Source organism: Ursus americanus, chromosome 18 (assembly GCF_024610735.1).
Source record: "Ursus americanus isolate L20-20 chromosome 18, mUrsAme1.1.p, whole genome shotgun sequence".
Lineage (NCBI taxonomy): Eukaryota > Metazoa > Chordata > Mammalia > Carnivora > Ursidae > Ursus > Ursus americanus.
In genome coordinates, this window is record NC_142144.1 from 9,758,185 (window position 1) to 9,783,618 (window position 25,434).

Consider the following 25,434-nt stretch of genomic DNA (forward strand, 5'->3'; position numbering starts at 1 on the left):
TAAACAGTGGATCAGCACGTTTTGTACGTCATATGTATTACTGTATTCTACAATAAAGTAAGCTAGAGAAAAGAAAATGATAAAATCATAAGAATTACTTGTGAAAATACATTTATAATACTCTACTGTATTTGTTGATACCATAAGTTTATATGCCTACTGAAAAAACTCTAAGAATGAGTAAATGCACACAGTTCAAACCCATGTTCAATGGCCGTCTGTATAAATAGTAAGAGAGGTTTATATTCTCTCTGCCACTGACATGAAGCCAAGGCACATAAACTTCTGTGCTGCTTTGATGGAAGAGTATCCCTGGCCCCAACTCAGACTCTATAAAGTCTTCTTCTTTTTTTTTTTTTTTTTAAAGATTTTATTTATTTGACAGCCAGCGAGAGAGGGAACACAAGCAGGGGGAGTGGGAGAGGAAGAAGCAGGCTCCCAGCGGAGGAGCCTGATGCGGGGCTCAATCCCAGAACCCTGGGATCATGCCCTGAGCCGAAGGCAGACGCTTAATGACTGCGCTACCCAGGTGCCCCTAAAGTCTTCTTTTTTAACAAATTTCAACCATGCTTGATTATCTGGTTTTTCATCCTAAGGGATATTAAATGTGGAAAATTAGAAGAGGGAGAGAAAGGATGACAATAAAGACAATGAGAAGTGCAAACTTACAAGATTTGACCAAAACTGAAACAAAACAGGGGCGCCTGGGTGGGTCAGTTGGTTAAGCGACTGCCTTCGGCTCAGGTCATGATCCTGGAGTCCCAGGATCAAGTCCTGCATCCGGCTCCCCGCTCAGCGGGGATCCTGCTTCTCCCTCTGACCTTCCCCCACCTCATGCTCTTTCTCTCAAAAAAAAAAAAAAACAAAAAACCCTGAAACAAAAAACTATTAAAAAGCAATCCGAGAACTCAGTAAGAGTAGTATGGCAGCATGTAACTATTTCGTGGCAGGACATAGAGCCTTCTGCAACCCTGAGGAAATCGTCATATTCTGTACCTATAAAAATGAACATAACACAGTAATTTTATTTTCCTTATACTCTAATTCAGGAGGAAATTTTGTAATACAACATTTTAATGCTTAAAATTGAAAAAGGGTTTTTTTCCACAAAGCTCACACTAGCTGTCTGCTCTAAGGATTCTGGATAGATGGGGTTTCATGTGTTGTAATTTAGCCTCCCAAGGGTACTTGGAAATTCAAACTTTTTGTCACAAACTGGAAGAATGTCCATATACAAAACTTGTTTCTTGTCTCTCTCCCTCTAAAAGCTAAGGGTAAAACTCAACCAGTACTTGGTTACTGAATTGCCATATGATTTTGTTAGAACAACTCGCACATCAATCGGAGAATCAAAAGACTCCATAAACCATTGTTTTTGTTTTTAAGATTTTATTTATTTATTTGACAGAGAGCTAGCGAGAGAGGGAACACAGGCGGGGGAGTGGGAGAGGAAGAAGCAGGCTCCCAGCAGAGCAGGGAGCCCGATGCGGGGCTCGATCCTAGGACCCTAGGATCATGACCTGAGCCGAAGGCAGATGCCTAACGACTGAGCCACCCAGGCGCCCCAGACCATTGTTCTTAATTCATTTCCTGAAGTACACATAAGCATTTCTGCTGCATATGGGAGTAGGATACTTATCTCAAGGAAAAGCACTCATATGGTTGTTTGAGTTGCAAGCTGAACTAGCCATTTATCCATTTATTTCATGGAACACCACTTTTACTTGAAAAAAGCTAAGAAACCATGGTTCTTTCAATTTGAGTATTTAGCAGACATTTTCCTGAAAATGAAGGAGGGAAGCCCTTCACTTCAAGGAAAACAAGTGATAATATTTGAAGCCAATGATGAAATTCAAGATTTCAGGTGACAATTAGAATTTTGGAAAGCTTGTATCTGTCACTGGGCTTGGTTTCTCATAGCTTAAAGACTTTTCTGATGAGGTCAGTGGTCATATTAATAAATGGGATTTCTTCTGTGATACTTCCTGCATAATGAAATGTGTCCACATTTGGAAGACTTGCATAACTCTGTGAACCAGTATTTTCCAGACGACTGCATGATGTTACAAAATCCTTCAAGAGTAAAAGATTCGTTCAAAGTGCCAGAGCAAAAACAAGACAAAACAAAAACAAACCAAAATAGTGCCAGACAGACCAATGGATTTTAATGTAATAGAATACAGCGAGTTTATTAATGTGGTTTTAGATTCCATATTGCACCTACTCTTTAGGAAACTACCATGTACCAAGTTTGACATAATGTCAAAGAAAAAGGAATATTTGCAAAGACAAATATTAAAAGATGCCTCCCTTTTCCAAAAACATATCAATGTGAGGCAGGCTTTCTTTCATATGTTTCAGCCAAAATAGTGTATCATGATCAACAGACCAAATGCAGAAGCAGATAGGATAATCCAGATGTTTTCTGTTAATATTAAGGAGATTTCAAAAATGTAAAATAATTCCACTCATTAAACTTTTTGTTTGGGGAAATATCAGGGTTTTTCCATTTAAAAAAATACATTGTTTATATTAACTTGTAATGGGTTTATGGTTATTTTTAATGAATTAAATATTTTTAAAATTTCTCAGTTTTGATTTCTAATGCAATAAATATTGATATAATTCACACAAACAAAAGCTTTTTGGGCTACTCAGTAATGTTTGTGATGTAAAGCGATTCTGGGACCAAAGTTTGAGAACCGCTAATCGAGGGTCTTGAAAATCATCTTAAGAAATTTGGACTTTATTGTGAGGACAACAGGAAAAGAAGCCACACAGGGTTTTAGGGGAGTGACGTGACCAGATATGTGTTACAAAAGGATGACTCCTGTGGGTAGATGTTTGGATCTGAAGAAGTCATGATCAAAAGTAGGAAAACCAGAGAGGAGACAGTAGATGGTCAGGACCTGGGAGAGGGCTGTGGCCACAGGATGGAAGGGAGCAGAAGATGAATATGTGAGAACTACTTAGGAGACTGGATGCCTGGAACAGCTTTTGATTTAAAGGGAAATGTTGACATCGATTCCAGACATGCTGCACTGTTGGCAGGTGAAGATGTCAGCGGTGCTCAGTGGCTGGCTCTGAAACTCTGGAGAGAGGTCCAGGCCTGATTTCTGCTTCAGGATCATCAACGTGAGTAGTAATTAAAACCTAAGGGGCAAACCTGGAAGAGAAGCTATGCAGAGTTAGAAGGAACACTGGTCAAGCACAGGACACTGGGAAGACTATCTTTTAAGGGACAGATGAAGGACAGGATCACAAAAGACGTATGAGAAGCAGATTGGCTGGAGAAGTCTACTGAAGGATCAGGTAACTGTGGTTCAGTGGAAATCCAGGGAAGAGAGGAGCTCAGGGAGAAGTATCAAATACAGCTGAGAAGCCAAGCAAACTAAAAGCTGAGAAGTAGCTACTGGGTCTCTCAAAGGTCGCAGTGACCTTAGCAAGAATGTTTTCAATAAATTAGAGGAAGGAGGGGAATCACATTGCCATGGGAGTTTTTATAATCAGAGAGCTTTAATTATGTTTATAGGAAGGAGCCAAAGAGAGAGAGAGAGAAGGTTTGAAAGATGCAGGCAGAACGTAAGTAGGTCAGACTCAGCCCCTGCTCTAAAGGTCAAAGAGGTCATTATAGTTCCCCAGGCCTCTGCCACTGTAGGAGTGCTGGGGAACCGATGCCAGCCTTTGCCAGTTGAATTACATTGACCTGAAGCTCCTGCAGGCAGCACAGAACTGCTGCTTAGAGTGGAGGCTGGATCCAGACGGGGTTTTCAGCCTGGAAACCAGAGAGTTCCAGCCCATGCTTTCCTCTAGGGTCTACAGAAGGGTACAGCTCTGTGTTCCCATTTGTTTCCCCAAGAATTCCAATAACAGCTTTCCACTTCCTTCCAGGCCAGAGGAACCAGAAGAGATCAGACCCTGGACACCCAGTTTTAAAACGTATCCATTCGTAGCAGCTGTTAGAATTTATAAATGTTTGTTTTCCTTCTTTGTTTGAGTCCACAGTGGCAGGCAGAGTGAATTTTGGCTGAGATGCACTGATTTGCAAGGAGGCCTTTTGGAATTGTAAAGACAGCAAGGGGTTGAATAGAGTTTGAATCCTGTTTCTGCCACTTACATTCTTGGACAATACAAATACAAATTATAAATGCCTTAAAACTCAGTTTCCTCAGAAACAACCCAATTCAAAAGTGGTCTAAGGACTCGAATAGACATTTCTCCAAAGAAGATATACAAATGGCCAGTAAGCACATGAAAAGATGTTCAACATAATTAGTCATCAGGGAAATCAAAACCACACCAACATACTGCTTCATACCCATTAGGATGGCTGTTATTAAAGAAAAAAAGAAAAGAATAAATGTGATGATGATGTGGAGAAGTTAGAACCCTCGTGGAATCCTGGTGGGAATGTGAAACGACGCGGCCAGTGCACAAAACAGTTTGGCTCGTAAAATTACCATATGGTCGGCCAGTTCCACTCTGGGTATATGCCCAGAAGAACGGAAAGCAGAGGCTCAAATAGATACTTACACACCAGTGTTCACGGCACCGCTGTGCCCAAGAGCCAAAAGGTAGAAACAACTCAAATGTCCGTCCACCTGCAGGTGAATGGATCAACAAAATGTGGTAGATACATAAACTGGGATATTATTCAGCCTTGAATGAAATTCTGATACGTGGTACACAACACGGATGGACCTTGAAAACCATGCTCAATGAAATAAGCCAGACACAAAAGGACAAATACCACGATATTTGTCACCTAGAATAGACGAACTCCTAGATACGGAAAGTAAAATAGAGGTTACCAGCAGCCAGGAGAAGGGAGAAAGGAACACTGCTATTTAGTAAGTACAGTGTCCTGGGTGATGAAAAACTTTCGGAAATGGATAGTGGTGGTGGTTGTAGAACATTGTCAACGCACTTAATACAATTTAAGTTTACACTTAATGCCTGAATGGTAAACTTTACCACAATATAAAAAAAGAAGTGTATCCTTCTCAATAAAATTAGAGTGCTCTTCTTTAAAAAAAAAAGTTTTAAAGGCATCCATGCCTGATATAAAGGAATTGAGAAGTAATCCAAATCCTCAAAGATGTTTTTCATAGCTTTATTGTAATACTGGCGATTTTATAAATATCTTAAATGCCCGTGAGAGCATGAACCTTGGCACGCACCCACTTGTTGCAAAAGAACGCACGTTGAAAAACGTGGTTGTAGAGACTATGTAGCAATATGGAAAGGGCTATGGTAAAATGTTAACTAAAAAAAAAAAAACCACCAAATTTTGGTGTGTAATCAGATTACGGCTATGTGAAAACAGACGTGTGGGAATGAATAGAGATCGTGGAAATCATTGTGCCAAGTATTGATATTCTGTGGGTAGAGTGTGGAGGTTTTTCCTCTCACTTCTAAGTTTTTAGTAAGTTTTTTAAAAAGTGGGGCGTTTTTTGGTTGAAAAGGAAAAAAGGAAACTTATTTTTGGCTTCCGTGAGGCATTTTAGACAAAGGCAGACGCAGGTCCATTTGAAAAGCACAGCTTGACCAGTCATTGCCTACCACCGGCCGTGCTCCTTCAAATCATAATCTCCGGTCCGAGTGCGGAGGAAATCTGGGAGCACTTCTAGCAGGCGGATGGAAGCTTCCACCCCTCTTTGCTTACGCTGGCCCATCGTGTGACATCAGCAGCTTTTTCGGAATGATCTCTAGTCATTTCCCCCAAATGCTGTTGTTTCGGCATAGCTTCTTATTTAAGTTAAAATCCGTAACACAGGATGGAAATTAGGGCATGAATTCCAGCGTCTCCACTTCTGACATTTGTGCTGCTGAGTAGTTTCTGTTCAGTGTTACATTCCATCTACTCTGTTTTATTTTGGAAAAAAAATATGTAATGTAAGTCCATTTTTACATATCCAGATTTCCATTTCGTGTTCAGAAGCAAATGTATAGTTATCGTGTCTGCCCTGAGCATGTGACCAGTGCTTAGATGCCCATTCTATGCCCCGTTATATTGCATTTTATCCTACAACACTAAAAGCAAATATGCTCAAAGGCGGCTCAGGTCTTCAAAATCATGAGGATTTTCTGTTCAGATATCTTCCATCACGGTTGTAAGAATGATTGCCACCACCCATTGCGCCCTGCTATATCTCGGTGCCTCGTGAGACACCCAAGGGCAAACCTGGGCGCCTATGGGGACAGTGCCTTGTTCAGGTCCCACTGCTGGAACATAGCGGAGCTGAAATTTCATCCTCAGCCTGAGTCCAGAGCTTACACTTTCCCCCTCTGCTTCCCAGGCCCTTGTCATGCCTTGGTTTCCAAATAGAATATAACAATACAAGCAAAGTAACTCAGACTAACTGAAATACTAGATTTTGCATTTTCTTTTCAATCATACTTTTTTCTCAACTGACATTTTTACGAAGACACTTTGCCCCTATGGCATCCCCCTCCCCATGAAAACTGACGTTCTTTGAATTGTCAGGGATAACCTGACCAGCTCAGATTCCCTCTAACATCCCAGGACAGATGCCCTGGTAGGTTGCAGCTGGGGAGGTCATTTGCCCCCTTTTCCTCCCTTATGTAAGGTGAGCCTGGAGGTGCCTAAGGCTGATAAAGTGTATGATAACAGAGTTTCTTATTCTGTTTTCAGCCTGTTTAGTCGATGTTGAAAAGCCAGTGATTCCTTCTTCCCTGCTTCCACCTCTGGGGGAAATTTGCCACGTAGCATGTATGACTCACGTTTATTGGTAGATTCATTTCCAGCAAGAAGTCACCCAACTTGTTATATAGGTTTTGGACTGGGTGAAATTACGCAAGTGTGAATCCTGCTTATTAACTGTTATTCTGTCGTAAAACAATCCCCAAGTCTGGCCAATGTTATCTTCTCTACAGTTCTCAAGTCAGTCCCTTTCTCAGCCTCCTTTTTGCGTCTGCCCAGCTCAAAACCTCATACACTCCTACCTGGGTGACTGTGGCAGCTGGTTTCCCTGCCTCCTGGCCCTGGGGAGGCAGGGAGAACCCCCAAAAGCACAGTTTGACCATTTCCTTTACTGCTCAGCTTTACAACCCACAAGGGGCTCCCTCAGCTGGTGACGCTGGCATTCCCAGTTCTTTGTGCCCTGCCCCCTGCCTGCCCACTGCATGTGACTTTCCTGGGATCTCCCCAGACACCTGCTGTTTCCTGCCCCTGGACATTTGCCCTGACCCTGCTGCATCCTTCTCCACCCCTACCCTTACCCGGCTCACTCCCCATCCTCCTTTAAGACTGCTCCAGTATCAGCTCCTCCAAGAAACTCTGCTGACCCTTCCCTGCCTGGGCCACCACCTCCCCCTGCGGTCTCCACAGCAGCGACCTGCTCTTAGCACCCTCTTGGCTCTCACTGTTCTTGACTCTGTTCATTCCTCTGGCCCTTGCCTAAGCCTGTGCTTCTGGCAGGGCCTGAACAGAGTAAAACTGCCCTTCTGGCCACCAAGCAGAAGGGATCCCTGGAGTGAGTGCAGAGTCCTCATAGCAAAAACTCTCCGTTGGTTTGAGTCTGCCCCATGTCCCATGGCTCCAGTATGGGTGAAACCGTGCCCGCTGATTTCACCAGAGCTATCCCTCGAAACTTCTGCCACAGTGTATGAAAGGGCTATATGCTGTCACTATCTCACCATACCTTATCCCAGTTACTGACATCTGTGGCTCTGTAATAATCACAAAAGGGCTGCTTCACTGAAATTAAAGTACAGGTCCTCCAGATAACATTCTCAGTGTTCTCGTCTCTCTGTGACGTGAATGCTTTCTCTGGAAAAGACAAATAAATCAGAGGCTTCAGAGAGATGGTAAGTGGTGGACTCTTCATCATCCTTTCACTCTTCCTTGGGGCTCTGGAATGAGCACCAGGGACAGGCAAGGAACACACGCAGCAAAATGCAGATGTTAGTATGCTTGTGCTCACCTGGCCCAAGTATGCAGCCTTTCAGGAGACTTGACTTGGGGTGTTTTCTTTTTGTTTTTCATGTGACTCTGGTGCAGATGAGCTGCGGACCTCCCCTCTATAAGCCCACGGTCGGTATACTCCACAGGCAGTGTGATCCCAAGAGGACAGGTGTCAGGGTTTCCAGAGGCTCCCCAGGCCAGTGAGACTGCATATCACATATGCTACGTATAGGTTTGGCTCGACCTAAAGAGTGCAGAAAAGATTTTTAGTAGCATCTCAGTTGTTTGGGCAAAACATGGTCTAACATCTTGAGGTTTGGTTTGGTTTTGTCAGTGACGAGTGGGAGCAGGTGGCCTAGACAGTCCATGAGATCCCTTATCAGAGTGGTCAGTGAACCCTGAAGCTTCAGGTCTACGGGCCTCCCTGAGACCTTCTGGTCCTTTTTAGCCCCAGGCCCTGGTGTCTGTGTCTGTCACGGGCAGGTGTCATGGGCAGGCCTCCTGGAGGGCAGGTCTCTGTTTGTCCTTCACTGCCCTGTGACCTTCATGGATGTCCCTGCTTGGCCACAGCATGGCCAACAGATAACCTCATTGTTCCTCTGCACAGCGATATCACCAACAAGACTCCTCTTCCAGAATGGGTCCTGTGAAAATAAAGGAACACACACGTACATACAGATCTATGTATGTGAGATTCACTTTCTTATCAGAAGCAAGTAATTTACATATTAACAGGATGATTAGCTTCTGGCCAAGAATTCTAACATTTTAGTACCACGATTTAGAATCAGGCTAAATTTGTCAAGTGACTGAAAGTGAGGTTTTTCAGAAATTATTAGCTAATTTTTCAATATAGAATTTATAGTCACAATTAGTATATCATAATGATGTTTCCAGGATAAAATACCAGCAGCTCAACTTTTCGGGCCACAAACGTACAACATATATCAGTTTATTTTTGGAGATCTGAAGAATTAGCTACTGTAAATAAAGTCCCCAAGAAGATTTCTCCGGGAAAGAGGTGAACTTACAGTAATATGGGTGATATATTATTAATTAATAACTATGACCAGTGCTACTTCAATTAAAAGGAAAACAGATGAGAAGGCCTATTAGAAAGGATATGCTTAATCTCACCAGCCCTGAGGTCTGCAGAGCAGACTCGGGAAGGTTGCTTCTGAGGCTGTCTGCGGGAGGGTGTCAGCAGCTGCTCCCGAGTCTGGGAACTTTGCTGAGCACTGACTACATGTCTCTCGGAAGCATTGCTCATTTGGTTGCCGGTAATGGAAACCAACTTCAAAATAGCTTAAGGAGAAAGAAGACTTTCTTGGAGGGCCACAGGGTCTCCCATACCTCGAGGGCAGCATGTACTGGTGGGTCAGGGAGGGCTTCACTTGGGACTGAAGACAGGCTGGCATCCGTATCTGTTTAGAAGAGGGAATCTGATTGGCATGTCTGGCCCAAAGGACAGGCACGTGGCACCTGTCTGCAGGTGTTGTGACATAGTAAGCAGGTTTCTTTGACAGGCCACATATGGTATGGGAGGCCTCCTGAGAAGGGCGCCTAGAAGTATAGCTATGAAGACTTACCCAAGGAGGTAGCAGGTGAGCTGAGGCACCCAAGATCGGCAGCCCTTTTCCAGACAGGTCAGTGAGAGAGGACATGTCAGGCCGAGGCTGGTGGGGGTGTGCAGTACCATGGGCCGGTCTGTGCGTGGGAGTGAGATGAAGTGAGAGGGGCTGGGCCAGAAGCGGTCCCAGAAATGACAAGGTTACTCTGAAGGTGGTGGGAAAGGGGCCTGAAATAATTTGGTTCTGGGAGAGAGGTGTGTGTTCAGAGATCTGACCCCCTGAGGTCGGACAGCCGTGTGAGGTGCCATCCTTCTAGGGTAGAAATGACGGGAGGCCCAGGAGCAGCTTCCAGGCAGGGTCACGAGACCAGGACTCCACTAGCCCGCAGTCGCCAGGACCATGGAGAAGCCCCGTGATAGCATTACCAGCAGCCTTTGCCCTTCCTGTTGCTCATTTATTCGCCTTTAAGCACAGTTATTTTATTTTTAGAGTAATAATATGGAGTTAATGGCCTACCTTAAAAATACCACCTTTTCCATGTACTCATTGTCTAGAAGTCGTTCGGTAAAGCCTTCCTAATGTGGCGTTGCCCTGAACACACTCAGTGGAATGGGAGCTAACTAGCCATTTGCTTTTTTTTCCCCCACTGTCCTTTTTCTCCCTGGCCTGTGATGAGAAAAATGAACTGCCCCCGGGAACAGTCGGCCTCACCGCCTCCACTTGCTCTCGCTTGAACTGGAACGCCAAGGGGAGAACATGTAGGGGCCTCCCCAAGGGGAACTCACCAGAACCCCCTCAATGCTGCCTTTTCTCTCTTTGTCTCTCTCCAGGTCACGCAATATTTAAACTCACGTATCTAAGCAATCACGACTATAAGCACCTCTACTTCGAATCTGACGCTGCTACTGTCAACGAAATCGTGCTCAAGGTGAGTGCTCCTCCTCGGGCCAGGCCCCAGAGTCTCGGGCTGGCAGCAGCCGCCTCCTCCCGGCACTGGACAAGGCTCCCGGGCCCGGTTTGCAGAGCAGGAGCTGCCTTCTGGTCACCCAGGTGGGGAGCACCCATACCCAGGGCCACACCACAGGTCAGCTGCCCTTCTCCCGATTCAGCCAAACCAGGACCCCCTTCAGCTTCCTCCCATCCATTGTCGGGAGCTCCTCAAGGCCCCTGGAATGGACTCAGAGGAAATTGTTGTTATTGGGTAAAGACACTTAATGTATTCAGGATCATTTTGGCAACCTGTTCTACACGTATTCATCTTTATGCTACAATGGTATGTTACCATGTCTCAGCAGTGCTCACTGAGAACCTTCTCTGTGCCAGCCTAGTCCCTGGGACGTTGCAGGGACAGACCCAGGCCCTGCCGCCAGAAAGCTCTGCCTCTGTCAGAGGAGACAGACATGAAACGTTACAATACAAGGAGATTGTTAAGCAGTCACAAAGGTGCCACGTGGATGTAGAAAAGGTGAACTGACAGAGGGGGAGGCGGGGCGAGGTGCAGGGAGAGCTGAACCCTGAAGGATGGATGAAAAAGCACAGGTTTTACCAGGTGAGGAGAGAGAAAAAGCACCTTGGACGGAGAGGCAGAGCGAGCACGAGAGGCCAGGGGCTGTACCCAGGCCTGTGTGGCTGGAGCAGAGCAGGCAGGAAGGCCGGGTCACACAGAACCTTGCAAAGTGGGGACAGGCTGAGAAAAGCTCCCCTGGGGCCTTGCCGGTTTGCGGGGCTGGGGTGGGGCCCGGGACGGTGCGTCCCTGAGAAGCTCCCGGGTGCCGCCCAGGCTGCCGGTCCGTGCACCACACTCGGAGTTGCCCTGCACTGGTGGTGTTCAGACTTCCAAACCGAGAACCCTTCCCTCAGGCGGAGTCTTACACAGACAGAACAGGTAGAAACGGCCGAGCTGCTTGCTTCAACAGAGCGGCATTTACAGGCCAAGGGGCCTTCCCCACCAGTAGCCGTGTGACTCTAGCTCGTCACATCACCTCAGGGCCTCAGTGTCTCTACCTGTAAAGTGGAGATCATAGCAGGTGCACCGCCCCACCCCAGCAAAGGCTGCTAGAACACAGATCAAATGAGGTAGGGTAAACCCACGTAGATGAGTATTCAATCTCCTCTTGAGAGTAAAAGCCAGCAAGTAATAATAATGGAAGGAGCTAAGCTGAGGGCGCCTGGGCGGCCCAGTTGGTTAAGCGTCCATCTCTTGACTTCAGCTCAGGTCATGGTCTCAGGGTCCTGGGATCGAGCCCCACATTGGGCTCCCTGCTCAGCGGGGAGTCTGCTTAGGATTCTCTTTCTCCCTCGCTGTCTGCCTCTCCCCCTGCTCATGCTCTCTCTTCAGCTTTCTCTAAAATAAATAAAATTTTTAAAAAGTAGCCAAGCTGTACTGAGGGATTGCAGAGTACAGGACCTGAGCTGAGCCTCTTTCACAGAACCTTCGTGGTTCTGCGAGGCAGTAATGGAAAATTCTTCCCATTTCCTAGATGAAAACTAGCTCAAACAAAGAAACTTAGCCAGGACCATGACTGGCAGAACTGGACCTGACCCCAGGTTTGGCAGCTTCTAGAACGTGTGCTCCTAACCCCCTGGATGTGTGTACCCTTGAGGAGTTGAAGGAGAGGTTTCAACCAAATGGCATTATTTTGCAGAGACATTTGGAGGCCAAGCCCTCATGGCTACAAAAGATTTCCAAATGTAGTGGATGAAAATGAAAAGGATAACACTGCTGGGGGACCAGGCAGTAGGGACACAGGGCCTGCCTGCAGTGCTGGAAACCAGCGAGCTAAGAGTTACTTGCCAGATTGTCACCAGACAGCACAGGGACTTGCTCAGTGTTCGGGGGCCAGGTAAAGAAATATTCCATTACCCCATCAGGGGCTGGCCTTTTTTTTATAGCCGGCATTAAAATATTCAAGACTTGAGAAGGATTCTAGTAAAATTATAATCCTGTGTTTGACATCAAAATAATTTTCACAACAGCAGATTGATGACAGAAACACAGGTTTATGACTTCAGTATGAGGCTGTGCAAGAGCAAGTGGAGAGAAATCATTTTACAGGACCAAATGCTCCCTCGAAGCAGATGCTTTTCTGCTAAGTCCCGGAGGCCTGTCGCCTCCCCTGAAATGTCTGTTTTCGTATGAAAATGTTTGTAGAAATATTGCATCAAGCTCGAGACTCCAGGAGAGTCACAGCGTGCCCAGGCCTGATTTACTTAGAGAGCTAATGGTCATGATCCTGATGGAAGATTAAATTTCACTTTTTCTGTCTCTGATTTTTATAGCAATTTAAATACTTAGCCTTCTCTGCCATCCCCACAGTGTCTGAGCTTTGCACCAATACCAAGTGACTGAGGCCCCAGCCCTGTGTCCCAGAGTTTGCAGAAATGTTTCCACCAGAGGCTCTTCCAGGAGTCAGTCTTAGACTCAAATAATGCATGTTAGAATTCAGGAGTTTGACATAAAACGGGAGCTTTAGATGGAAATTAAAGAAGATAAGGGCCAGAAGCCAAGGTCCAAGAAACAGTTATGAACAGGCAACTCTCCATCGAGTGATTTTATCCCGTCATGTTTTTCCCCCATGTAGAAATATTAATGTCTCCCATTTATTGAACACCAACTGCATACAAGATGTCTTATGTAACTGTTCAGTCTTCACTGTTGCCCTGCAGAGTGTAGACATTGTTATCCCCATTCTGTAGATGAGGAGACAGAGGCCCAAGGCCGCGGAATGTGCAAAGGCAGAGCCTCGGCTCCAACCCCAGCCACCATCGAGCTAAGCCATGTGTGGTCCCTAATTCTGCAGGCTTCGAGATGAATCTCAGAGGAATCATTGGTCTCTTCAAATTGGGTTCTTCTTGTGATCGAGTGATGGAGGCTGTGGCTTTATTGACCATGAAAACTCCCTATAGTTTTATGCCTTAAGCTGTAAAACGCACTGAAAGTGAAACACTCTGTAGTGCATAAAATTGTGCAAGTTTTAAGCCACAGCATATTAACCAGCTAATGGCAGACCAAAGGGCGTTTTTATCTTTTGATTATTACATTAATCTTCCATTAAAATTATCTATGTGATTATCACAAAGCACTGAAGATAATAAATTTAGGAGATAGTTGGCTAGTTAAGGATCATTTTTAAATGCTTTCGTCAAGTTATATGTGCCAAAAATACACTGAAAACACTAGGTTGGCTGAGTGTGCAAACAATATAATCCAAAGATTGCTCTTATTAAGAACGATAAAACCTCTCATTTCCATACATTGTAGTGTCCCGGATCGTCAGCCCGGCCCCGCCGTCCTCATGATTTATTGCTCTCAGCTGGTAACTCGGCGAGGCAGTGGGCCAAGCACGTCAGGCCTTCTGTACTCACACGCCAGCCTGTAACGCCTGCTGCTGGTGACTATCAGAGCAGAAAGTTTGAGGGGACACAGCGTTGGAGCCTCGGCCCACGGGAGGCACGCCATCCCGCCTGCCTCACCCGCACACCCTCGGCTGCGTTCTCAGAGGCAGCGGGGGCCGCTCCCACTCAGGGCGTGGGCCACGTGGCCCTCCGAGGAGAATCAGCAGAGGTGCTGGCGGGTCTCTGTAGCCAAAACTATTCGGGTTGCTGGTCATAACTTACAGATATTTGAGAGTGAAGAGAAAAGGTGTTTGCTACAAAAAGCCCCAGCCAGAGGCTGGCAAGGACAGAGGGAGGAGCGGTATCTGAGGGGGCAAGGAGGTGGGAGCACCTCTGGGGAGGCCAGGGGGCTGGGGAACTGCAAGTCTGCCAATCAAGGGGGATTCTGGCCCAGACACTTACTAGCTCTGTGGCCTTGAGTAAAGACATTACCATTCTGTGCCTTGATTTTCTCATCTGCGCGATGGGATGATAGTGGCATCTGTCTCACAAGGCTGTTGTGAAGGTTACATGAGTTCATCCTTGAAAAGCACTCCAGCAGCACTGCTGCCGCCACGCTGTCCAGCCAGGGGTTCAGCCTCTGCACTGGGGCCCAGGTCCGATCCCAGCACCACTGCCCTCCCCTGGCTCTGCCCGCCCCACCTGGACTGGGCACGAAGCAGTTAAGTTCCCCAGAACACCCCCCTGCCCGCCCGTGCTGCCTTCCACTGCCATGCTGGAATGCGTGCTGGTTCTCCCCTGCCCCTGGTACATCCTGAGCTCCTATTTATCTCTCAAAACCCAGCTCGCTTATTCCTCTGCAAGATCTCCCTGCCCCACGGGACATCCCCGATCATTACCCCTCCTTTCCTGCTTCTTCTGTCTCTGGTGTCACACATGTCATGCTGTTGGATGCTCACTAGACAGTGAACTCCTCGGAGCAGGGTCCAAGTCCTACTTTTCCCTCTGTCTCGAACCAAGCCTGGAGCCGGGCTCAGACATGGCAGGTGCTAAGACAGTGACCGCGTGCAGCTGCTGCCCGGGGGCGGCCCGGCTGTGCACTCTTCACACGGGACTTCCACAGCTCCTCTCCCAGCTTTGACCCTGACCTCTGGGTGATCCTGGTCAGCTCAGCCCTCTTTCCTGAGCCTTACTCCTTTCTATCAAACGCGCCCTGGCTGGCAGGGTGCTCGTGGGCAGCAGAGGAAACCCCGTAGTTGGAAACTCTGTACCTACCAGGGGGAGGCTGAAAACAGCCCAGCTTCAGTTGGTTTTCATTCCTGAAGCGTTCTCGTCTTTTGGACGAGGGAAGGGGGGCTCAGGGGTTGTGTGCAGGCCCAGGGTCGCACAGCAGGTGAGGACCAGAACCAGGAAGCCTGGCGCACAGCCTTCTGGGAGGCAGCACGTGCTGAGGAGGGTTGTGGAATCAGGAAGTCCTCCCTCCGCCCCACAGGACTGAAAGGCCGGGTCCTCTCCGGGCCTCCGTGTTCCCGCTGGAAAGTGGTCTCTGTCCCCGCCTACCGGGTTGCTGTGATGACTCGGCTCCACGCACAAGAGAGCACCTGGCCCTGGGGCTCCCAGCCCGGCTCAGGGCCCTTCCCTGCTTTGCCCTGAGCGAGCAGAGAGTGGCTGCCGAGTGACTGGGCTGTGTCCTCTTGCTTTCTAGGTTAACTACATCCTGGAATCACGAGCAAGCACTGCCCGGGCTGACTATTTTGCTCAAAAACAAAGAAAACTGAACAGACGTACAAGCTTCAGCTTCCAGAAGGAGAAGAAATCAGGGCAGCAATGACACTGGCCTCCAGCCCCAATCTGTCACCATAGCTCAGAGCCTGCCTGCCAGGGCCAGGTGGCCCTAGAGCCCACCCCGTGTCCTGCAGTCCCACAGGCACAAGGCTGGGGGGCTTCTGGGGGGAATGGAGCTAGGGACGTCTCCACAGGACCGAAGGCCGAGTGGCAGTGGCTTTGATGAGCAGTGCCAGGGGGCCCGACGACACAGACCACACATCCAGCCATCTTCACTGCCCGATGGCCCTGCCTGAGGATGTACATAGCCATGCCCAGACATTTCCTTGCAACTTGATCAAATTTCTTAAACGAAGAACAAAAATGTACATTTCTTTTTTTTTTTTTCCTTTTAATAAACAGGCGTACTCTTTATCATGGTTGGTATGACGGGCCATTCTTTGGGGCAGAGGATTGATCATGTCATTCTCTTTAAAACCTGTTCCCATATTGAACAGGCAGATTGGAAAAGCTATGGCTCGATTTCTCAGAAGAAATGTTTAGGGCTTAGTCAATAGTTTTAACTATGCCATTTGTTTAAATGAGTGCATTGCTCTGAGGATAGCATCTCACTAAAGTTAGGATGGGGGGCCTGGTGGTGTGTGTCCCAGGCTCCCCCTTCAGAAACCACCTCTCCTCAGCTGGTCCTGGAACCTCTTGGTTTCAGAGACGCGGGACTGCAGGTCAAGCACGGGCCGCCGGGAGAGTGGGGTGACAGCTGGTCTTCGGGTCACACTGAGCTCCCGGGCAGAAGTGAGCTTTTCCATTTCTTAAATAGCAGGTATCTTTCAGCCAGTCATTAGACCTGCATGTGTAGTTTTCCTGGAATTGGAAGAGTCTCTGCTCCACTGACTCAGAAGGGCCTCCGCTCCCCTTCTTCGTCTCCATGCAGTGCCTGCCTCCTTGTCTGAGCAGGCGGGAAGCTGCCATTTCTCCCTCTGTCGGGGGGATGGTGAGCAGAGGCGGCAGGCCAGAGGGGAGCCTGCCCCCGTGGGGTCCGACTGCTCGGGCGGGCGGGCAAGGGGTCGAGCACCCGCTGACACCACACCTCTGGCCACACCAGCTGCCTCTGTGGTCCTCACCAGCCTCTCCAGGGTCCCTCCCAGGGTGACATCCTTTCGCACTGTCCCCGGCCAGGGTCGAGGACCAGACGTTTCACCGAGGACCTGCATTTCAAAGAGTTGTTTAAGTTGTTGTATAGGAAGAGATGTGCCAAAAACTGCATCTCATAAGTCGAGTGTGTTTCTTTGCACTGGGGGCATTTTAATGAATTCCTCTTTCATTCTAATCTTTGTTCAGCCCACAGAAGCATCCTTTTCTAACGTCTTCCATTCCCACCCACCCCAGAAACGAAAGAAATATTATTTGTAGCTTGCTATCTATCTGTATTTGAATTTTTAGCAATTTTATATTTAGATATCTTTGAAAAGTGTAAATGACTAATTTGGTCATTAAATCTTGTGACATATTCAATATTAAAATATTAAAACAAAAGTCATATAAATACCATCTTTTGTGTATTGCTTGGAATTCTTGAAGTCTCGAGTTACGCTATCCTGACTCGTGCCTCCACAGCGAACCGCTCTGGGTAGTGGCATTTGCTGGCAGTTCTTGTAGTACCAACGGTCCCTGAAATGCACCGTGGGCGTCCTTAAATACTGCGCAAGACAGGATGACCCTCTTCGCTCACGGCGGCACTGAAATCTTCACGTCCCTCGAGTACAAAATCAACAGCGTCCTCGTGTGTGAAATACAGCGCGCCTGCGCTTTACCTGTCCACCTGAAGGAAGACTGACGCTGTAAAACCTCCCGGGTCAACCGAGTACCGAGACTATGGAATTTCAGTTTCTCCTCGGCCCCTCTCTCAGCCCCCTACCTGGATTTTGAGATAAAACCATGAGCTCCTCGAGGACAGACGGCCAAGCAGGAGCTCAGCATGCCCGAGGCGCACGGTGGCCCTCCAGGCCCCACGGCGGCTCTCCGGCAGCATCTCCCACCCCGACGAGCCAACTCACCGACGGGGCTTTGCCGCGGGCGGGCCTGGCACCTGTGCAGTGGGCCCTGGAGCCGCCGGGAGGCGCCCCCCGAGGTCTGAGGGCCGACAGCTCGCCAGGCCGGCTTTGTGCTGGCTCCTTACAAATCTGCAGGAGCCCGTGTAACTCCCCCAGCCAGCGGGGGACAGGTCCTGTCATTGCCTCCGTTCCAGCGCTGAGGACTTGGGGCTTGGGGGGGTGTCACCGCGACTCTGACCCCACAGCCCTGCTCGTCCCCGCTGGGCTCCGCCCTCCACGGCTCTGGACTTCGTGGGGCTGAGGTGGGCACTGCCTCCGTGGGGCCTCCGTTTCCTCCTCTGGAAATAAAGGTGCTGGAGTAGGGGGACCTCTGCAGACCTTTCTAGAGAATGTCTTAAATGTCTCCATCACAGTGAACCCAGCCTTCCTTCCGGTGGTGTCTGTGTGCCAAGACTTGCAGGAGCGTCTCTGCTTCTGAGCGAGAATTCTACGAAATACTGTGAGGCCACTTAGTCCGTCCTCCCCTCTTGGGGCAGCAAGTGCATGTTCCCTCCCGGTCTTGGAGCCTCTGCTTGCACACCTCTACCAACGGGGCACTCACTGCCATTCGGCTCAGTGCTTTTCCTTGTTGGCCCATTTGGTTACCCTAGGCCACCTTCACTGATGGCCCATCAGAACCCACCCAACGCGCCTCAGCCTCTGCATGTCAGACCCCTCTTCCCACCCCGAATGCCAGCTGCCTCCCAATCACTCCTACCTGGGCCCCAGGACCGGTGTCCCCACTGCCCGAGAAGCCCCACCAGCTGCTTGCAGACCACACTGACATCCCTCTGAGTCTTCTCTCCATGGGTTAAGAAGCTTATGCCCACCCCTGTCGTGTCCCCGAAAACTTGTCGGCTGCTTTTAGGGTTCCCATTCCCCAGGTCAGGTTGCAAAACCCCAGAGGCAGGGAGGGGGCCGAAGTTCCGACTTAGCGGTCAAGACGCTCACAGTCTGGTGAGGCCCAGGAGGTGGGCAGGTGACCCCCAGGCCACACCAGAGTGAATGCCACGGAGGCTCTGTGGGGGCCGCGTGGGCCTGGAGGCCTGAGGTGTGCGGTGCAGTGGCCAGCGCTGGGTATCACAGGTGTCCTGGAGCTCCCCCAGGGGAAGGTGACACAGTGTCCAGGAGTTCGGCAAAGAGCTGCACTGGGCCGTCACCAACAGGGCTGACGAGGGCCCAGCATGATGGCTCCTGGCCAGCCGTCCTCAGGCTCGTCTAATCTCGTTTTCCGAAGGAGGTAACAGGCAAAGAGCAGCAGAGTCCCTCACCAGAGGCCGTGCAGTGGGGAAGTAGCGAGTCGGCTCTCCCACCTCCCACTGCGCACCCCCCGCCCAGCTGGCCTCCGTCTGGGGCCCACGGTAGCCGATGCAGCCTAAACGGCCCAATCTTGCAGGTGTCACCAAGGCCCCACCCGCAGGGCCCTTCTGTTCGGAAAGCGGCCCAGGAGGAGGAAAGAGTTAAGCCTGTCATGTTCTGTTCCCACCAAACACCTCTGCTTAAATGCGAAGTCCCAACAGGGTGGTGTTTGCTATAAAAGCCCTAAGAGTGATTTGTGAAGTCTCGAAGCCCTGTAATCTCGTCAGCGTAATGGGATTATATTTCAAATCACCACAGCCTGTTCATTACCCATTTAAACTCCTCTGACAGAGGAAAACTTACATGAAACGTGCAAGGCAGCCCTTGCCGACTTCCCCACTCTCCTTCCTGATTAGACAAACAGATGCTGAGGTCTGGAATGAAAAAATAATGTGCCCATTTATTCATTTTTCTGACAAGTCACAATAGATTTTTAACTGCCAGTGAGTGACCTCCCGGAGGTGCGGCGGCGGGGAGGCGCCCGCCAGGCAGCGAGTGGTCATTTCCTCCCGCGCCAGCCCCTGCCCTGGCCGGGATTCCTCCTGGGACCAGAGCTCGCTGCCAGGCTGAGCCACGCTCCCCACTCTGTCCTGGCCGGGGCTGCGGATGCCCTCAGCCGGGGTGGGGAGAGCGATCTGCCGGGCCCCTCGGCTGTCACCACAGCCCGAGGGCCAGGCGCCTCCTCCAGTACACAACCACGGCCTGAAGTCAAAGCCCCAGGTGGGAACCCCTACCCTGCCCTTGGTGGAGGAGCCTCAGTTTCCCCATCTGTAAAATGGAAAAGGTAAGAGAGCTCATCTCAGTCGTGAGGGGTCAGGACACCGGCTTGGGCTGGTGCTGCCCTCAGCTCCCACTCTGCGCTGCCTAGGACGACTGTCCCGGTCCTCGCCCCCAGGCTGTGACAAGGAGAGAATGGCCCACCAAGTGCCAGGCCCTCCCTTGACCACGGCGTCTGGCGTAATAGGCCTTTGTGGACAGTTAATTGCTGGGTCACAGGGCCACAGAGCCAGGAGGCAGGAGCCCCTCTGGCTCTCTGCTCTATGACGATGTGTAGAGCAGGGGTGGGCTGGCGGAGAGGCGGCTGGGTCAGGGATCCCAGCTCTGCCTGTCCCTCAGGTACCCCCCACTCCTAATTCAGAAGCAGGACACTGAGCTGGGCCACCAGCTGGGGGGAGCCCAATGGCAGTGAGTCGCGTGAGGCATAAATGAGATAATGTCATAAGCCTGGTGCACGGCAGAGACTAGGTAGCCATGGAGACAAGGGTGTCCAGGCACATAGTCACCGGGAACACACTGGTCAGGGCCTTCCCTGCCAGCAGGACTTCGGGCCTCAGGGGGCAGCCCCAGCCCCCCCAGGGAATCTCCCTCCAGGCCCCCCTCTCACCACCCCGGCCTGCCTTTGTGGAGACACTCTAGGCAGGGCTCCCTTCTTTATGCGTTTGCTCTATGAATACATAAGAAATACTGTGAGGCTAATTCTTTTTAAAATGATAAAATTCATCTGTATTATAGCATTCCAGCCCCCAGCTTCCTGAAAGCTAAAAATATTTTAATGTCATATTTCCATGTAAATTTTAGTTTAGAATTTAATACCCTTTTAACATACATTAAATTTTTAGCATTCTTCAAGCCCTTGACTCTTTTAAGGGTTTAGCTGATGTGCATTGGAGAAAAGGTCTGGCAGAGGCTGTAAATTAGGAGAGAAAGTTCTAGAAGCAAGGTCGCCCCCAAACCTCTGCACCCACCTCATCTTAGGAGTTACTCTCCTGGGCTGGGGAGCAACTGAGTCAAACCCTGGGATTCTGGGGAGGTGTCAGAAGTCTCTGTTTCCTTGCTGCAAAGAGCAGCTGTGACTGGCTATATTGGGTACGAGGGGAATTCACCACAGCGGCCCAGGTCTGGGGAGCCAGGACAGCCTGGGGCCGAGCGCATGGGTGCTGCAGTCAGGGTAGGGTCAGGCCCTAGTCTGCCACTTGCCGGCAGGTGGCTTTGGTTTGCTTTCTGTGCCTGTTTCCTGGCCCCCAAATGGGGCCAAGGTCAGCTTGTGCAGCGGTGATGTTTGCACATGAAAGGGGGCGGTATTGGCTCCACAGAGGAGATGACCTCCAGGGCGAGCTGGCCGGCCTTGCCAAGGGGTCCAGGGTGATGACATGTGTGCAAACTCGAGTAGGTCATTTTGGTTGATCTGTACCCTGCTACTGGCCCTAGAATAAGGTCTCAATCACCCAACGTTGCAGGGACACCCCCCACCCCCCCCCACACACACACAAGGGTGTCTTTGCAAAGCCTCGTGATTGGCCCAGGGGCTGCAGCCTCGCCTGGGGTAGGCCAAGAAGAGCCAGGAGAAGCCTCTGAAAATGCCAAGGAAGGGTGTTCACAGCGGTCTTTGGGGGTAAGTAGGGTGGGGGCTTCATGTCCCCTAGGGCTTCTGAGGTCAAAGAAGGGCCTGCCTGAGAGCTCTCCCCACAGCCTCGCAGCCTGGGGTCTGGCCTGCACTCACCAGGCCCACACCTTTCTGCGTGAGTCACCATGTCAGGGGCCTCGAGAGAATCCTGCCATCTATCTGACGGCCCATCTGTGAAATGCAGGCAGAAGTAATAAAACCTGGGGCGCCTGGCTGGCTCAGTCGGTGAAGCGTCTGCCTTTGGCTCAGGTCACGATGCCAGGGTCCTGGGATCGAGTTGCGCATCGGGCTCCTTGCTCAACCGGGAGCCTGCTTCTCCCTCTACCCTTCCCCTCTGCTCGTGATCTCTCTCTTTCTCTCTCTCTCTCTCTCTCACCCTCTCTGTCTCTTAAATAAATAAATAAAATCTTAAAAAAAGAAAAAGGAAAAGAAATAATAAAACCTCCCTCGTGGGGTTGCTGGGAGGACCCGGCGAGATCACGCACAGGAGGAGCCTTCGAGAATAAGGCGATGGGTAGGGAAGGGCTCACTGGCCCTCTGTCCAAGCAATCATTAGCCAGAATGACAAATTTACAGTGTGGAGACGTGCAATCCGGTGAGATGGGCAGCTCTGCTTTCTAGTCACTTTCGGGGAAGGTATAACACATTGATGGACAGAGACAAACCCCAGTTAGGCTCCAACCAGCCTTTGTGACTAAAGCAGCCGCCTGGTTAACTTAGATTTACAAAGAGGGTCTCCATCCTGGCAAGAGGAAGACATGGGGGGAGCGAGCTACTGCTGGCGTGGGATGGTGGGGGGACCCGGGAGCCAGATAGGGACCCACCCTCTCCAACTCACCCAAGAAGAAGCCCAAGGAATCCCTCCAAGGCAGCCACTGTACGATGAGAGCTGTTTCCTGATGGGGAGTGAGTTCCCCAACTCTGGAGGAATGTAAGCACTCAGCGCTCATTCAATAAGTGTCCACTGACGTCTACCTTGTGTTACACCTGAACAGGCCCTGAATGTATAGAAATGATGTGATGCGGAGCCTGTCCTTGGGAACTCCTGGTGCATGAGGCCATGGCCCAGTCTCTAGTGCTCAGGTGACCAGATGTCTGTAACAGCAGACACAGCCTTGTTCCGTTCATAGCCGGGGCTGAGAACACTCCAGGGAGAGGCTCTGATAGAGCCAGCTGGAGGATGACACGCCGGTGGATGCCTGGGGAGGACAGATTCTGAGGCAGAGAACCCCAGGAGGACTCTCAGAGCAAAAGAAAGAGTGTCCAGCAAGCCCAGCCCGTCCGTGGGGACAGGTGTGAGCAGGACAGGGCTCCCCAGCCTCCCTCTGGGCTCAGGCAGCCTGGTGGTGGGGCCCATGGCCGCAGTGCCACAGGGGCCTAGAGCTCATCGTGCCAGATGGTTGTCTTCCTCCTGAAGCCCAGAAATTCTCCCCTTCCTGTGGAAAGAGGGCCTGCTGGTGGCTACTCCCCAATGGTTGGTTTCTCCCATGTTGGAAAAGGAGGCCTTTGTATTCGGTGGGAGGGACTTATCTGTGTCACTGCCTGGGACGCTGTGAGGGGCCCTGGGGACAGGACCCAGATATCCTTCCTAGGCTGCAGCAGAGCAGCTCCCAGCTGACGCTCGTGCTTCCCAACGCCGGAGACCAGGCTTTGGTCCATAAGTGTGTCACCCAGTGGGCAGGACGGTCAGCAGCTGCCCTGTCACCCTGATGACCCGCAGCTCGACTGTCCCATTTCTGGGCCTCATCTTCTCTTCCTGAGAGGAGCGTCCTTGTGGCGTCTGGCTGGCTCAGTCGATGGAACAGGCAACCCTCGATCTCAGGGTCGTGAGTTTGAGCTCCATGTTGAGTGTAGAGATTACTTAAATAAACGAAACAATACACTTAAAAAGGGGGGGAGGGCATCCTCCACATGGCAAGAGCAACCCAGACAAGACTTCCAAGCCTCAGAAGAAGGGACCTCTCTCCCAAATACCGGAGACACATCCCAGGCCAGGTCTCTGACTGGCCCCCCAGGGGTCGCATGTCCATCCCTGGGCCAATCCCTGTGGCGATGGGCGCGCCTTCCAAGCCCGTGCGGTTCCGGGGAAGGGGCCCCATTTACCAGAGCGGGGGGGGCAGGTAAAATCAGTGGACCCCTTTAGCAGTTATTATGTGCCAACCACTGTAACTAAAAAACGAAATTTTTAAAAAATTTTCTCAAACTCACCGAGAAGCCGGGACCCGTAGCCTCCTTCCCAACGACAAGGCCTAAAGAGTGAAGGAGTTTGCCCAGCAAAGCAGGGGTGTTCGTGGGACCTGCACCTGCTTCTGACTCCAATCCCGACTGTCTACCTCCTGCACGTGGGCACGGTGGAGTCTTCGCTCAACCCCAGCACCCCTCAGGAAGAGTGGTGTGCGCGTGTGCGTGAGTGTGTGTGTGTGTGTGCACGGGTGTGAGTGTGTGTGTGTGAGTTTAACCCACCGGCGGCCCGCTAACCCTCCCTCCCCTCCCAGGCAGGGGTGTCCACGCTCTCACACCTATGCTCCGGGCACAGCCGAGGCTGACGGCCGACTGCTCTATGAGGAGGCCGCACGCGTCTCCAAGCAGCCCCTTCCCCACAGCCGAACAGCTGGCCACCACCTTGGCACACATCTCCCTGTCACATCTGATTTGCAAAGTCCTGTCTGTAACAGACCCACAGGAGCGTCCAGTTGGGGCTTTTTCAGGTCAAGGAGTATTTTCCAGAGAGTCTCTAGTCCTTCAGGGGAGAAAAAGAATGTGAAGAGAAGAGAAAGAATCCTGTCTCTGTTGCAGGGCCAACACTCACGCCAGTGGAATGTTGCTCCGGGTCACCCTGGGCCACGTCCTTAAAGAGCACTTTGAGGTTCTTTGTCCCATTTGACAGATGAGGAAATCGAGGCTCACAGGAGTCACGTCATTTTCCCAAGGTCACACGGCTTCTAAGGGCAGAGCTGGAGTTTGAACAGGGCCTTTCCAGACGCCCAAGCCCTTGCTCATCACCGTCATGTCCACAGCCTTCCAGCAGATACCTGAGCTGGGCGGTCCTGCTGGCCTGACTCCAAGACCTCCTCCTCCTCCGGGAAGCCTGCCCTAGCTGACAGGACCTGTCTGCCGCGCTGTCTTACCTGCTGCTGACTGGAGTTTCTGGTTTCCAGTGCATCCAGCGAGGGGGCTGCTAGCCCTGGGTGGCTCTGGCCCCCTGAAGTCATCCTCTTGGCCAAGACATTTTGACTCAAGGAGGGGAGCCCACAAGAATGCAGGCGATGGGAGTCCCATAAAAACCCACAGCTCTCGGGCCACCCAGGCAGCATGGGCACAAGCCGGGCCCTCCAGGACCGAGCCACACTCTCCTTCTCTGAGGGCTGGGTTGTGGGTCACCTCTCCCTCTCTCTGTCTCCCCTGGGGCATCCCAGTGGTGAGGATGCCCGTGACCGCCAGCCCCAAGACCGCGAGCTCCCCACCTGCCTCACCACCCTCCCCCCCAGTCCTCCACCCCGAGCACTAACTCCCCGAGGGAGGCTCCCGGCGGGACTGGGCCGGGCGGGCCAGTGCAGGGAGGTGTCTGTGCACAGGAAGGCAGGAGCGTGGAGCTGGGTGATCACCCAATCTTCTGCACCCTCCTCCTGCCAGGGAGCTCTGTCCCAGCGCAAAGCCCCAGGGCAGTGACTGACACCGACTGTCTGCAACCTGGGAGCAGGGACCACACCTTCTTTGCTCCTTTAGTGCGGGCGGGTAGCCCCTGCCCAACAAATATTCGTGCAGAAATGGAATGAATGTTAGAAGGTGTCCTGGTCCCCAGGTGGGTTCCGTGGACACGGATGGGAAAGGCTGTGTGAACCTGCTCAGCGGGTCCCTCTCTTGCAGGACCCCTCAGAGCCTTTAATTGACCACTGTTCACTATGTTCTGGGAAGGGGTGACGTAGGCTGCATCGCCCAAGCACTTTGCCAAACCATGTGTAC

The 25,434-nt window shown here is 50.7% G+C and overlaps 1 protein-coding gene across 10 annotated transcripts in view; it reads left to right on the forward strand.

The window, feature by feature from the left end:
• MAPKAP1 (MAPK associated protein 1) overlaps nt 1-16,032 on the forward strand; it is a 236,155-nt gene extending 220,123 nt beyond the window's left edge. For 8 of the 10 annotated variants that reach the window (XM_087869371.1, XM_045790930.2, XM_045790932.2 and 5 more), the window contains 2 exons: nt 10,329-10,426; nt 15,539-16,032. In XM_087869371.1, coding sequence (XP_087725497.1) covers nt 10,329-10,426; nt 15,539-15,664 — 224 coding nt within the window. In that variant the 3' untranslated portion in view covers nt 15,665-16,032. Of the gene's footprint in view, nt 1-3,031; nt 3,136-10,328; nt 10,427-15,538 lie in introns of those variants that run through there. The other 2 variants (XM_045790933.2, XM_087869372.1) reach the window with 2 other exon arrangements.
• Nucleotides 16,033-25,434: the final 9,402 nt, after the last annotated feature.